Below are 16161 nucleotides of genomic sequence, written 5' to 3'. Positions count from 1 at the left end.
TTGCTGTACTAGTAGCCTTATTTTTGATCAATCACAAAGAGAATTATGTGAAAATCTAATGCATGTAAACTCTACCTGATAAGTCATGTTTATCTAGTCACTTATATATATATATATTTTTTTTTTAATAAGACAAATATTGCACACTAATTATATCCCTTTTCTGTGTGAGGATCTGTCCAGTCTGGGCTTGTCACAATACAAACAGAGGGAGGCACTGTTGCTCATGTTAAAAAGACAAAAACGTCACATAACTCAGTGCCAGTTACAGCCATTTATCTGGGTCTTGAAAATGTCTTTTTCGTTAAGAGAAGGTAAAATGGCTCCAAAATCGAAGTATGTTGCAGTCAAATGCAAAACTGGGAGGAATACTCACAATATGTACCATGGAAACCATCGTAGGTCTTGTATTTGCATAAACTAAATGTCATGCAAATGGATTCAAGCTGGGGGTCAAATTGCAACATTTTTAGCATTTAGCTTATTACAATAATGCCAAAATGATGGATGCAGCAATTCCTTGATTAGGTACTGGAATTGCTGTGAAAGCCTAGAACTTTATTTTTAAACAGTAGCGTGTAGTTATTAAACCTTTGACAGCTCCACATGTGCATGTATTGAGGGGGTAATATTACATTAGATATAATTATATCCTGACAGGTGATAAGTCTGAATATAGGGCTTTTCTGACAATAGGACTGATTTCTGTTCAATGGTTCATGGTGATTATTAAGAGACTTTTGTTTTTCTCACCCAGTAAGCCTAGAATCGTGTGAAATGTGTGTGTGTGTGTGTGTGTGTGTGTGTGTGTGTGTGTGTGTGTGTGTGTGTGTGTGTGTGTGTGTGTGTGTGTGTGTGTGTGTGTGTGTGTGTGTGTGTGTGTGTGTGCCACCCAGTACTGTAGGAGAGGGGAGGCGGTGCGGGAATGTGTGTCTCGGAGGGTGAGAAGAGGGGGCTGTAATGCTCGTTTCAGCACCGCGGACAGCTCCCGGTAAAGGCAGCCAGCTGCAGCTGTTCGGTCCTCTCCGCTACACTGGAAAAGAAAAGAACAATCAAATTTGAAATATCTTTCACCTCTATAAGACCAAAAATAGGATATTTTTCGAGGAGGAGACTTAGTTTAATTCAGTCCGGATCAGGCGACATATTTGTAACGAGAGGCTACAGACAAAACCAGTCCAGGACTCCCGAGGTTTGCGTGTACAATCCCTGCGAAGTTTCTCGCCACTGAAAGGGATTCTGTCTTCTCCCACTGGTCTGCAGAACCCGGAAAATCGGTTGGTGTTAAAGGGAAGTTGGAGAGAAAGTGACACCACATCTGCACCTTCTCTGGGTTGGACTATATCCTAATAGAAGTTGTGGGACATTTTTCGTTTAGTACTGCGTAATATTTGGTTGTGTGTGCAGAAGGATTGATATTACTTGAATAATACTTCTAGTAGCAACTAGGAAAGCGAAACAAGTTTTTTCATTTTTTTTCATTCGGTGCTATAGGCATTGTACAGCATCCATCCTTCATAACCACCGGTCCACCCCATGTAATGCTCTTACATTAGCCCCTGATGCGAGGCTTTGATGCGCCCGGATCCATTTTTTGCTTGCAGCACTGATTCTTTCCTCCTCCAAGTCGCCCGTCTCAGCCTTCTCTCAATTTAACAATCACGAAGGGACGCCCCGGACTGTAATCCTCCCCCCATTTTCGGCAACTGCTACAGACTGGTGGGTGATAATGGCCATGGATCGATGAGAAATGCTTATTCAGATTTCTGTTGGATGAAGTTGGAGGCCCTGCATCCACACATAATAACCAAAGTCACAGCTTAGCAAGTTTTAACATCCTGATCCGTCGTTTTTTCTTCTTTTTGAGACTTGCTGTATAGGTGTAGCCTGTTTGTAGCTGTCCATGACGGAAACAATGGCGCTGAGTGGGAACTGTAGGACTAACCCCAAAGAGCAAGCATCAGTTCAGAACAGTTTCCCAGATGTTGTTGAATTAAACGTCGGGGGGCAGGTTTATTACACCCGTCACTCGACTTTGGTGGGCACCCCGAATTCATTACTCGGTAAGCTTTTCTCCTCCAAAAAAGATGCATCTAACGACTTGGCGAGAGACCCCAAGGGCCGTTATTTCATTGACAGGGACGGGTTTTTATTCCGATATGTGTTGGACTACCTCCGAGACAAGCAAGTCGTCCTCCCGGACCACTTCCCGGAGAAAGGGAGGCTCAGGAAAGAGGCGGAGTACTTCCAGTTACCCGACTTAGTGAAGCTCCTGACCCCTGACGATATCAAGCACAGCCCGGACGACTACTTCCACAGCGACTATGAAGACGGGTCCCAGGGCAGCGACCACCGACAGTGTCCGCCGCCCTCTCTCGTCCCAGCGGACAGAAAGAGCGGCTTCATCACGGTGGGGTACCGGGGTTCGTGCACCATGGGCCGAGAGAGTCAGACCGACGCCAAGTTCAGGAGGGTGCCTCGGATATTGATATGCGGGCGGGTGGCTCTTGCCAAAGAAGTTTTTGGGGAGACCCTGAATGAAAGCCGGGACCCGGACAGAACCCCGGATCGGTATACCTCTCGGTTTTATCTCAAGTTCAAGCACCTGGAGAGGTCTTTTGACATGCTGTCGGAGTGTGGTTTCCAAATGGTAGCCTGCAACTCATCAGTCACAGACTCGTTTGTCAACCAGCACACAGAGGACAAGATCTGGTCGAGCTACACAGAATACGTCTTTTACCGTAAGTGACACCTTTGTTTTTATTAATCAGCAGGTCAACGTTCACTTGCGCACACAAAAAGTTGGAATGACCGCTAGAAGGCGCAGTTGTTTTACTGGTCATGTGTGTACAACATCATTGGGGGTGATGGGCGTTTCTAGCATAGGACAACCCCTCTTTTGAATGATGTGGGTGTATTGAACACTTGAGTGTGGTGACACAGACGACAGACAATGTGATCAGACCTGCTTCTACCTGTTTCTATGACCTATATTTCCTGAAGTTTTGTTGCTTTTTTGTTTACTTGGACAGGGCCAAATAATTTAAAAAAAAAACAGCAGAGTGCATTTACATGACAAACACAGAGATTGTAAAAGTTTCATTTGTCCATGACCTGTGGGTAGCCCTCGTCACCTTGGTTAAACACAAACATAGAGTCAAACTTACACGCTCAGTTAGTGTCTGAAACTTTGTCTGAGCCCTGTGGAACAAAACCAATTAGAGAACACTCCTGGTAATTGGGGTTAAGCCACGGTGTTGTTGTCTCCCCCTGGAAGTGATGAAACCTTAGCAGCAAACACAACTAGCAAGCCATTTCATGTTCTGATCACAGTGTGTTCAAACCATGCAGTCTATGGTTTAAACCTATTACAGCATGTTGCAGCATTCGGTGCTCTTGCAGGCTAGTTTATATTTCACAAGATTTAACCAGATTTTAATAATTTCACTCACATCTGAGCCACAGCAATCATCAGAGCTATGATTTGTCAACGCTTGCCTTTTTCTCATCTTGGTGCAATTTTCTACTCCACCTCCTGTCTGCTTTCCTCCATCCCATCCTTTCAACTTCTTGCATTTCCTTCTGGCTTTTTCTATTCATTTCGTTTCTCCATCTTTGCTCACTGGCTGTAAGGAATCTGACAAGAGCAGTAGTGAAGAAGAGATCATCGTGACTTTTGCATTAGCTTCCATAAGATTTTATGATGCAACAAAATAATTAAAATTCTCTGACCTGACAGTGTGTAATCCAGCTGACATAAAAACAGAGTGTGAGTAATACTGTAAATGTTAAGTAAAGGTTTTAGTACCCCTAAACCACTTGGATGTTATAAGACAAAATTGGATCTTTTAAATACAGTGACAGTAACACACTAAAAGCAGTGGCCATTTTTGAGATGCCATGAAAGATTAGGAAAAAAAACAAAAACAGGTCTCTAAAATTAAAAGAAAACTTTGTTTTACATGTGTAACCCATGAGGAGACCCAAACTGGTAAGTGACAAACATATCATTACAAAGAGCAGAATAAACTCTGCTTTTCAAAATGTGTGTTTTGCAGCGAGTACACCATGGCTTTATACATATTAGCAAAATACTTTGGGACCCTGATACCGTAGTTCCCACCACTAGTAGAGTATAATCATTTCAACAAATATTTGGACATTTGTGTTAGTGGTTTTTGATGTTCCAATCTCCAAACACTTATTCAGCTCTTGTTACATAAGACAGATACAGTCCTACAAAGAATAAAACTGGAGAAGCTGCCAACAGTACTGAGATCAATCTGGCATGGCAGCTACCATGATATCCATTTATAACAGTTTTCCCATAGGGACAGGGGTTTTAAATGAATTTTTTCAATTTGCCCTTAAAAAGATTACAATTTGAAACACATTTACACCGAAATCTTCAGTACTGAGTAGGTGTGGGTTTTTATTGGTATTTAAATATTGCATGTAGACTGTATGTGTACCATGCCAAGTGTCCTACACCCTCTTATCAAACTCAGATTGTATCAGACAATTCTGGTACTTTTGGTATGTGATGTGTTGGAGCCTGTTTTGTATTCATACTCAAATCTAAGCAACTACTGGCTTTGCTGCCTTGTTTCAGTGCCTAAGCGTCCAGATGTTTGGCAAGTGAAAACAGTTATGGGCAGATATGCCAACATTCTTAAAAAACTTATTTGTAGTTTGCAATGTGACTCAAGTTATATTGTATGGTGTTGTTAAGGCATTATCTGCAAAATTCTTTACATCAGAAAAATATCTTTTATTTATCCTATTCCAAAATGTCCTTGTAATAACTGGAGGGGAGGACCGATGGAAAGAAATCACAGAGCCATGCCTTCACCACCACCTTAGGGAAAACCACGGCCAGCCCCATAAATCTCACAAGTCAAATGATCACATGGTTACAGAGGAAACAGTTGTAAAAAAACAACAACAACAAAAAACAGCAACATGAGAGCGATTTGCTTGGTTGACTTCAGCAACTCTACATTAACGGCCTGCATGAAGTAGCTACAGCGACTGGATGGCTCTTGGCTCTTTTAACCCCCAGAAGTAGCGCTAACAAGCCAAATAAAGTGGTGGTTGGGGCTCACTCACTCACTCACTCACTCACTCACTCACACACACACACCTCTTCTTGCTTACACAAAAACAACAACTGCTTCCTGGCTTTGTTGACAAATTTTCAGCTTGTTAGAGGGCACACTCAAAGACGAGGGCACAGTGGCAGATGTTTTGGGCCTTTATCTCAACACGGTCACACAGAAGCCTACACGCACCCACGCAGAGGCAAGAGCATGCACAAGTGCAGGTAACCAGGCATAATCACAGAGACATGGTGTGCACCCATGCACACACACACACACATGGTGTACAAAAGCACACACACAGAGACACAAATGAACTCAGGGTTAGCATGCGTACGCACACAGAATCAAGCAGGGAGTTTGTTAAATGCTGCAGTCACCCAGTGGATTAAATGTAGTCACTCACAGTCTCTTGATTATCTGCCTGTCACGCTTTTGGTGTGCTCGTCTTTCCCTTCCCCCCCATCTTCCTTACCATCCTTGTCTTTTCTTTCCCTCTTCTCCTTTCATGTCGTCTCATTTTGCTTCAGTCAATCATACCCTGCTTCTCTTTCTTGTCTCGGTTCCCGCCCTACCTCTTTCCAGCTTCATTTACTCTGTGCGCCGCAGGGGCAAAGAGCAGCGTGGCGGCACCAGTTGCCTTTACATGCCTCGCTGCTCCGTCACACCTCCAGTCTCGCTTCATATTGATATCTGTATGTCAGCCTGCCCATCTCCATGATTGTTAATTTACTTTCATATTCGGCTGTTTCATTACATTTCAGGCATTTTTGTCTGCCTCTTTAGGTTCGTGCCTCTCTTTATTAAACATATGCCAGTGAGTCTGATGTTCTTTTTAGATGGCCGTCTTTTGGCCCTATTGGGTGTTCTAAGTTTAGGACAATATTGAGCTTTTAGTCAAATTTAGGGAATGTTTGTTCCTGTTCTAATTTTTACAATGCCCTTGCACAAAGAGAGGTCCTTGAAGAAATGGTTTCCACATCTTGCTCTGACCTAAAACTCACTAAACATTTGAGAATCAATCAGAATGTCAGCTGCGAGCCAGGCCTTAGGGCAACATCAGGGGACAACCTCACTAATGCTCGTGTGGTTCTTTTGGAATCCTCCAAAATCTTGTGTAAAGCCTTCCCAGAAGCGTGAAGGCTGTTTAGTATCACATTCATGCCCATTTTTTGTAAATCTTTTTTTAATCTTCACTTATTGAGAAAATTGATTGAGACGAAAGCCTCACTTTTGCAATTGATCACACTCACACAGTAACACACATTCAGACCTGGAAACTACCCAGTACAACCATGAGCCAGTCTGCTGGCTGTTTGAGGTTAAACGGCACCTCAGTGGTGGTTTGTTGAGGTCAACTGAGCAGCTGACTCATCTTTTAAGAGTCTAGGCTAAACTTTACAGTCAAAAGGGAGATCAGTGTGTCCTGGAAAGCTTCATTTGGGAACAAACTAATGCAGTAATGAATCTGCATACCCACCACAACAATCCTTTGTTTTGTGGACTCTATCAGTCCCTCCAGGATTTTGCGATGTCGTGATTGCGCAAATTCAACCAACCACCGTGACTTTGGTGCGACTCGCAATTTTGACCAATCACTGCAACCTTTCTGCAAATTTGACTCATAACCAGAGTTTCCCGCGACTTCTACCAATCCCAGCCGTCACACGTGCCAGACTTTGTATCAGTATGTGACTCTGAGAGCCAATGACCGTCGCCAAATTAATTTCCATGTTTCTGCTATGAAGACGAGACGTGTGTAACTCGAAGATCTCACATTTACCAACAAAACGTACAGGGAATGACCGTGCAAAACATTTTAGACCGTTCTGCCAAGCTTCACACATTTTAACATCAATGTACGCTGTAACGATTTTTGACTCTGATGTCGTTGACATGGCTGCTGTTTCAATCCTGTTGGCTCTCTGCAGCGGGCGGGGCTGCTCAGTTCCCACCGCGACTGACACACACACCCATACACAAACACACACGGTGGATGCAGGAAAAACAGGAGATGAGAAGTACAGGATGACCTAAATTGAGGACAGCTACGCTCGTCAGTGTAAGTGCAATGATAAGTTAAAGTCCAATAAGTACTTTACTTAACTGTGAATGAATGAATGTGTGTCTCAGGCCATCATAGAAAATGATCTAACAATGTAAATATCTGAAAAATTTGATTCATTCAATAAATAATTATTGTTTGTCTTAAATCCACCAGCCATTTTCCTATTATACCAACATATGGAGAATCCTGAGCCTTATTGGTAAGGTTACTAGGGAAAATCAGCACAGAGTAATTTTATTCTCCCAGAAACAAGTTTCCTTTTTATTTTTCAAGAGTGTTACAAATAAACCTCACAGCTTTTTTTGCAACTTTCTCTTTCTCCCGCAACTTTTTTGCAACAAAGATACAAGATACATTGCAACTTTTATTGCATTGTTTTTACAAAAGCTCCCACAAAATCAGTCATTTTGGGCTGCAACAATTTAAAAAAAAGAAGCTGTGAAATCCTGAAGGGACTGCTCTATAAGGGAGCCATATATGTTTTGGGTAAATTGCTTAACAGCACAACAGTAGTTCACTTTCCAGTTCCAACACAACTTTGCCAACTTCCACTTGAGTTTCATGTTTTTTCTTGCGCGAAGCCTGACCAACCTTTATCTCTTCAAATACTCATTTAGCTAGCTTTCTTTTGCCCTGGACGTTACACTCTTCTGATTGGACCTATCATTCTTTGTTTTGTTCATGGCTATTCAAATTCAGCTTCTAAAACCGCAGATGGCAAATGTATTTACCATTTTGTTGCATTGCTGGTGTGACTGACAATTAATCATCACTGTTGACAGTTGGTTCTGTGGTATTCACCTCATGGCTTGACAAAGCCTACTGCAACAGAACCATTGAACAACACAACATTGTCTGTGTGGCAAAAAAGCGAAAATCTGGTGCGAGGATAGGAAAATCTATTTTTTTGGGGCTCAGGATGTCCAGTATTTTTTTCTCTGGCTTTGTTTTTACCTCTGCTGAACTTGTCAGATTGAAGTTTAGTCATTACAATGTTTAATATGACCATGTGTGCTGGTCTGTTACACACTGTGACATTAGCTTGTTACACACACATTGGTAACTCCTTGTGTAGCAAATGTGTTTTGGCAGGTGGGAATGAATGGGCTGTGGTAATGGTGATTGTGTTTGTGTGTGTTAATGTGTGACCCATGTTGCACTACCTGAGGCATTTGCACACCCGTTGAGCTGCTAGCTAAACACACCTGCATACCACTAACCCCTTACACACACACACACACACACACACACACACACACACACCCACACACACACACCATATGAAACTAGATCACTCTCATCCTGAGAGCTTCTCTCGGCCCAGTCGGTGACGACATTAGCAACGGCAGTCCCATGCTGCAGGCCTGTAAGAAGTGATTAGCAGAGGAGCAGACAGGCTGTGACAGCTATGAGGAGAGTCTTGATAGGGACAGCTGCTACCCTGGCCTCAACTCCACAGGAAAGTCCAACACCACGCACCTCAGCTCTGCATTATTCAAGCTGAGACCAAAAGGAAGATGAGAGGAGCAGGTGGAGAACACTGTTTGATGTATGAAAGAAGAGGAAATACTGCTATTCTTCTTACTACTGCTCTGTAACTATGACTACTACTCTTACAATTCTACTAGGACTGCTAGCATTATAATGCTAGATGCTACTACAATCAGAGGTGCTATGTTAATCAAGGTACTGCTACAGTATATGTATTACTACTATAACTAATAGATTACTAAAAGTATTGCTTCTGCTAATGACTACTTTTGCCTTTTTAATTGTGTATGCAAGCAACCTGGGTGATGGTTTGGTAAGTAGTCTATCTCCATGTATCTTGTTTCTGCCTTTCATAGTGATATGCTGCTTTGGAGAGTTGATATAGCCAGATAAAACTGGTGTGAGCGTTCCAGTAAGAATCAGAGCTTCTGCATTTTGTACCTGCTTTAGGCGAGACTTTTGACTGAGTCGAGAATACAGAGTGTAAAAAAATGACCCTATTCCCACTTCACCAAATCTATTTTACGCTGGGAATATTCTTCAGATAGAAAAAAATAAATTGAAAACACTACCTAATAAATCCTGTTTTCCTAAAGGACGCCTGATTTTAAGCAGCAATGGAAGGATTGAAAGTTGAAGCCTCAAAGTACATTAGTTGAGAGTAAACAGAAAATTAACTCAATTTTTATTTTTGATATAGTTTACTCACCTTTTTTAAGATGATAGGCCCTATGTTACAGTAAGTGTTAAACCAAGTGAGTAAGATCCAAATTGAGTCTTTTTAGGGACATAAACATAGAGTAACCTTGGCCTGAAACAATACATTTGTTTGCATTTATATTGCTGGTTTTCGATTGATTTTACAGGTGGGGTTGTATATAAGTAACGGGTGGAAAGAATAGATGAAATAATGGATAAAGGGTATGTGGGTCACATGGAAAGAAGATGGACTTTCTTGTTTGTCTAGGCCCCCTTGACCTTCTCCCCTGGAAGTTTAGTGTAGCTACGTAGCATAGATTCCCATAATACTCAGTGTCAGGAGGATACAAGGAACTACAGAGCTCTGGGAGAGAGGCAGGGAGAGAAAGAGAGAGAGAGAGAGAGAGAGAGAGAGATGGAGGAAAGAGAGTGAACACCGGAGAGTCATCAACAAGCTAGCATAAGCCCTTTGCGACTCCCTCCTCTATTGCCGTCTATCAGCCCATTTTCTCCTCCTGTGTGACTCTTGACACTCTGCGGTGGTACGCACAGTTGATAAAATGCTGATGCTCTTCCCCTGTTGTGTTGGAATAAGTGCTCTGCGGTGCGATGAGGTGTGGAGCGTTGCCATAATGACAGAAACTGCAGCTGGAGAGCCTCTTCACTCGCTCAACCCACCGGCTGGCTGCTGCAATGCATCAATGCTTTAATGGCCTTGCTATGTGCGAGCCCAGTTTGGCTGGAAACACATTTTAAAGGATGCACAGAATTCCCATCACATCAGTAATTGCATTGCCTAATCATACCAATGGCTGTTTCCACTGTGGGATTACATGTCCCAATTTCTTAAAGTTTCTCAAATAGAGGATCTGATGCAACAAAACAACAAAAAAGGACCATCATGTTTGAGAAGTTTAGAGAATGAAAGAGGTCAAACGCCTAACTTCTGATACAGGGTTTTTGGTGTGAATTGTTATGTGGGTGCTTTAGGTGAGTCTTCAATTTTCTTCTTGCTCTCTCCTCAGTTAGCTCAGTCCCTCATTTACCTCTACCAGCCTCTTCATTCATCTTCTTCAGTCTGAAGGCAGTGTGACTGATGAAACGGTCGGTCAACATTCAGACTATTCGTACTTAACCTCATGATGAAACTTCACAGTTTGAACGCGTTTGGATAGTTTTGTATTCCTCTGTGCTTCATTAGAATCACAAAATGTCTCTCACACAGCAGTGATCTACAGCTTGATCAAGCATATGGTCATACCACTGTAATTTCATTCTGTAGTGCTTTGTAGCTTCCTAGGGCAGAATGTCAGTGGCATTTCATTTGTAAGTGGCAATGAAGTCTTTATGTCCATTAACAAAGCTAGAGGCACTAATATAGCAACTCCAGAGGAAATTAACTCCAGAGGAAATTACCACCAATGTTAACTTCTGATAATACCCAAATGTATCTTGATGTTTCCTAAAAATATAATATCACAGTTCTTTTCTTCTCATTTGTAGTGAAGGATAAAGGGCAGTTTGCATCAAATATACTTTGCATTATTGTCACAGAAAGGGATACAAAGAATCTCATCCAAAGACAAATACATTTTTCCTTTTACATGTTTGTCTGTTTTTAATAGACACAGAGGAAAGAAACTTAGGAGCAGAGTTGGGAAGCATTTGTCAAATGATTGAGACTTGAGATTGATAATTTGTCATTACAGGTTTTCTTCTAGAGAACAATGAGGACAGTTTATAACACATACTCAGATAGGGCTGTGTACTATGAAGTTGAATAGCATAGAATAGCTTCTAGCATGATACCAGTAACTGCCACTTCAGAGGATTTTTGAAAACTCCAATACTGTGTCTCATTAGTAATACATTAGTGTCATTTAAGAAAACTCAGCTGCTTCTTAGAGCATCCCATCATCATTTCCATCTTCAGTGGCTGTGAAGGCCCCTGTCCATTAAAAAACACGCATGTGCACACACGCACGCACGCACAGACACACACACACAATTTGGGATTGTAATAGTTTGAGTCAACGGATGTAGACTGTAGGTATAAGCCTGCCATTGGCCGCCTGTTTCAGACAGAATTCTCCTCCCCTCTATGTATTTACTTTGCAAGTGCATGTTCACTGCATCGTGGGCTTTTCGCCACCGAAGAGGATTGTGATTGGTTGAAAAAATTACAAGTAAGCCAGAGCAGTTTTACCCCCAATGCCAGATTGATAATGCATTTATCCAGACCATTCTCCCACGCTGACGCAGCACCTTGGAGATCTGGCAACGTGAGACTACGATTGTAATGAATAAAGAAGGAAACACCAGCATCAGATTGGTTTCATTTGGCTGTACTTCATCAAACATCCAGTCGATTTGAAGAAGAGTTTCCAGTTAATGACTTTGTGTTTGCTGTCTCATAGCTATGATGTTTTATAGAAAATTTGACTGTCCGCTATCATCCCATCTTGCTTGCTCTAGTGTTTACTATTCACGGTGAAATAAATAATTGAGTTCTATTCATAGAGGACGGCGCAGTCTGTGGCAGCCAAACAGAGGGCCCAGGCTGTTTGTTTGCAAAAATATTGGATCGCTACCTTGGGTCCTATGTACACATACTACCTGTATTATGGTCTCTTAACTGCAGCCTTTATTAGCTATGTGTAGATAATGATTTGCTGGCTGTGAACCTGTATGATTATGGTTTGCAGACAGCCAGTCTGTGGTAAATTGGTTTTGCAGAACAACAGCAAACGCATCAGGACGTAAACACTCGACAGGATATATTCTCTCTCACACACACACCCACACCCAACCACACACACACACAGCTTCAGAGGGACTGGAAGGCAGTGTGTTTCTCTCTCTATGGGAACACAGACGATGTTCCCCTATGTTTGTGTCTGCATGCCACCTTGGCCAATACCATACAGTGAAAGTCTAGATCTGATCACTGGAGCGCTGTACGGCTCATTTGTACACGCTTGTGTGTGTTGGGACGAGAAACAAGCAAATGAAGCAAGACAATTATCATCATCCATCACCTCAGAAGCTCATTTAGCCAATTAAAACTGTTACAGGCTGACATTTGGGTGCAACAATCCCTTTTAATCATTAAGGTTCTCTGTTTCACACACATACATTCAAGCACACACACACACACACACACTAAACTTCACACTGTTAAAATGGAGGGATCAGAGCAATAATGTAGTTGTCTAATAGTGTAATAGCATGTCCTTATTGAAGAGCAGATCCCATTCTTCTTGATTAAGACGTTGTGTGTGTTACATTTGCATGTATGTGTGTGAGGTGGAATAGAGGACAGCAGCCTTTTCTGATCTTACTCTCCTGTTTTCATACAACACCCAATGACAAATGTCACTCTGCCTTCCACCCTCAGAAATCACTGACCCTTTGAAGATGTCCTTCTCTTCTGTTTTTCTCTACTTCACCCAGTTTCACTTCTCTTTCATGTCCCTCCAGTTAAAATTTCTCTAATGAATACACAATTAGCTATGCTGAGTTGTCTTACAGAGCAAAGTATTGTATGGTTAGAGAGATGTACCAGATTGTTCAGGCAAACAAACCAAAAATCTGAAAAATTTGCATATTGAGTTAGTCAACCAATGAGCCAAAACTGAAGATTCAGAATAAATATTCAGAGTGTGTTTGCTTTGGAAATCCAAATATTTAAAATGTTGGCTCATCTGTTAATAATTTACCTTTTCAAGGACATTAGAGGGCTTTGCCATGTTTGTTTCTGATCCCCAGAACGTTATACTGATCAGGTGGTTTGTGTACTTGCTGTAACGCTTCCATAATCACAATGCTGTGCTGTTAGACAGACCACATGGGCCTTCTGGGTATTCGTTAAGAAAGTGTCCAGCATATAACATATAATATATTACATGACACCAAATGGCACTTGGCAGTATGTGCTATGAGAGACAGAGCAGAAAGGATAACAGCAAATAAAGGTGAAAAAATAAGAGAGGGCGGGAGAAAGAAGAGCATTTCTCTATCTCTCTCTCAATCTATCTCTCACACACACACACACACACACACACACACACACACACACACACACACCTAGTATGGGGCACACCTTAATCATTGGTGATGGTATCTCTGTGCCTGTTCAGCTCTTACCATTTTACATGCTATGGGCAGTGGAGACAGCTGAGTGTGCATATCTATCATGGATAACAAACAGATTTGCAAAAATACAAATAGATGCTTAGAATGGGCTCACTAGAAACATGTATCAAGTATACATGCCATGGGCATGTTTTTTTTTAGATTTCTTGTTTTTTGTCTTGGATCCCACTTTCCTGTACTGTATCTGAAGCTGCTTTGAGCATTTGACTCTCTGCCAGTTATGCAGACCCACTGTTGTCCTCTGGAGCATATAAAGCATAACAGTGTTGTGCAGAGAGAGCTCAGCCTTTGAGTCTTCCGTTAACAATCTCTGACTGGTGTTTTGCTAATTTCAAACACCTTTCCTGGTGTGCCCAGCATGGTATAGCTGCCAGTGCCTAAGCTGCTGGCAGATGTTTTTAACTGCTGTTGCTTTTGCTGCTCTTCCGGTTCCAAGCTTCTGTTTTATTTTGTAGCCTTTTCTCTTATTAACCTTGCTCTATCCCTTTCCTTCCTTCCCTGCACGCCTCCCTCTGACAGCTGGAGTGGAGTGTTTGTTCAGTGCTGTTTTCACTGTCCCAGGAATTTGTCTCTACCCTTCTTTCTGTATCTGAAAGTATTGTATTTTTTTTTCCTACAAAAGCTTAAGTATGCTTTTATTTGGCTCTTATTTTCTGTAATAGTTGTTACCATTGGTTCCAATGTCTTTATCTGTTTCTCTTTATTTGATTTGTGTATCTTTCTCTTTTTCTCTTCAAGCGCCTGAGGAGTAACAACAACATCAGCCAAAACAACAGTGTTACTGGTCCTTCTCATTCTGTGTCATTTTATTTTTTCTGTTCCTTGCTTACTCTACACTGCCCAATTTTATTCTGTTGCTTCTTACCTAGATTCTCACAGCAAGTAAGAGCAATGAAAATAGAGTCACCCTCAGAACAGTTTGCTGCTATTATCTTTTATTTATTTTATTTATCAAGACAATGCACATGAAACAATATTTTTTTATTAACCAACTCTAGTTAACTGCAGTGCTTTGGCGAGATATTTTCAGACCAGAGCACCAGGAAACATCAACTCTATATTACATAAATACTCGGGGTAACCGACTGTACATTTGGGTCGACCACAGGCCCGTAAAATAAACCTCTAAAGGTCAGCACAAGAAGATGAGTGGGACTGGGAGTCATTTGTAAGTGAGGCTGGGTGCCGTGTTAGGGGTATTCTATACTCAATTAGGAGGCCCCGCTACCCAAGTGTGAAAAGAGAAAAGTTGGGGGAAAAATGTCACATCTGGCGAAGGTTTCTGTTATTATGTACACAAAATGTGTAGCAAAATTTCTGATGTACATGTTAGAAATGGTGTATGGTAGATACACCTTCATATCCTAAACATATAGCTTCCAAAGGCATGGTGTTCCTCCTTGAAGGGGAAGTGTGATGATTTTACACACCATGTGTTTACAGGTCTTGGAGAGTACTAGAGCAAATAAGAAAAACAAAACAAAAAAAAACACTACAATGCCTTTTGTAGCTACAGAGGAAACCGCAAAAAGTCAAGTGATCAAGCTACATCTCCAACTGGAGATTGGCATTCAAGTTGCATTCTGGGTAACGTTGGTGCCAGGTTTTGACAAGGAGAAAAAAATGCATGTGTTAAAAAACAATATGTCATGTCGATGACGCATCAATTTTTGATCCTTTTAAAAAAAAACTGTAGATCGCAAATCCAACAATGTTCAAGAAGTGCATGCTACCTCAATCTACAGTACCTCTCTATCCAAAGCCTGTAATCACTGAGGGTTGGAACTTAAGTTGATTGTTAAATCAAGATCCTTGCTTCACTCTGACTGCTTTACATGGCCTCAGCCTTGGTGGATCCCATTACCAATTTATAATTCACTTGACTCATTGGCAACAATGCATCCAAATCTTAACTCTGATTACATGTATTATATGGAAAGCACTGGATGGCTCGGAGCATTGGCTCTAACACAACATTTTCTTTAGAAAGCCTAATTTCTGTCATTTCTTTTTTTTTCATTATTGGTGACATGATTTGTTGTATTTTGTTCTGTACTCTTTGCTCCTACAGTATGCTTTTTGTCAATGCAGGTTTAGGATTTTTGTTTAACTTTGTGTGACTCTTTCTTGCATTCTGTATCTGTATGTTTGCATGTAACAGATAAAAATGCCTTCTAGTGTAACCTTCAATCTCAAAATTAAATTGTTATTCTATGTACTTCTGTGCGTCCTCTGTAAATGTAATGTAAATGTGCTGTATTTATAAAGCGCTTTTCCAGTCTTAACAACTGCTCAAAGTGCTTTTACATCTACAGGGAACATTCACCATTCACACACATTCATACACTGTGGCCGGGGCTGCCGTACAAGGTGCCACCTGCTCATCAGATAAACATTCACACACATTCACACTCCGATGCGCAGCACCGGGGGCAACTCGGGGTTCAGTGTCTTGCCCAAGGACACTTCGACAATGACTGCAGGGGCGGGGATCGAACCACTAACCTCCCGATTGGCAGGCAACCGCTCTACCACTGAGCCACAGCCGCCCTGTACACTGAATAACTGGCAAGAGATTGTGCCATGTTTCAGGCTTGTTTATTTGTATTTACTAGGTTATGTTTGCATCTGTGCTAGCATGTATTTATT

At 41.6% G+C, this 16161-nt stretch overlaps 1 protein-coding gene across 1 annotated transcript in view; it reads left to right on the top strand.

Moving 5' to 3' along the window:
* Positions 1–891: 891 nt before the first annotated feature.
* The window catches only part of kctd16b (potassium channel tetramerization domain containing 16b), a 71674-nt gene continuing 56404 nt past the window's right edge, over positions 892–16161 (top strand). Inside the window, exon 1 of the mRNA XM_034890310.1 lies at positions 892–2741. Within this exon, the coding sequence (XP_034746201.1) occupies positions 1904–2741 (838 nt within the window). The 5' untranslated portion in view covers positions 892–1903. The remainder of the gene's footprint in view (positions 2742–16161) is intronic.

This window comes from Etheostoma cragini, chromosome 13 (assembly GCF_013103735.1).
Source record: "Etheostoma cragini isolate CJK2018 chromosome 13, CSU_Ecrag_1.0, whole genome shotgun sequence".
In the NCBI taxonomy this organism is placed as follows: Eukaryota; Metazoa; Chordata; class Actinopteri; order Perciformes; family Percidae; genus Etheostoma; species Etheostoma cragini.
This window is presented reverse-complemented; position numbering and strand designations above follow the sequence as displayed.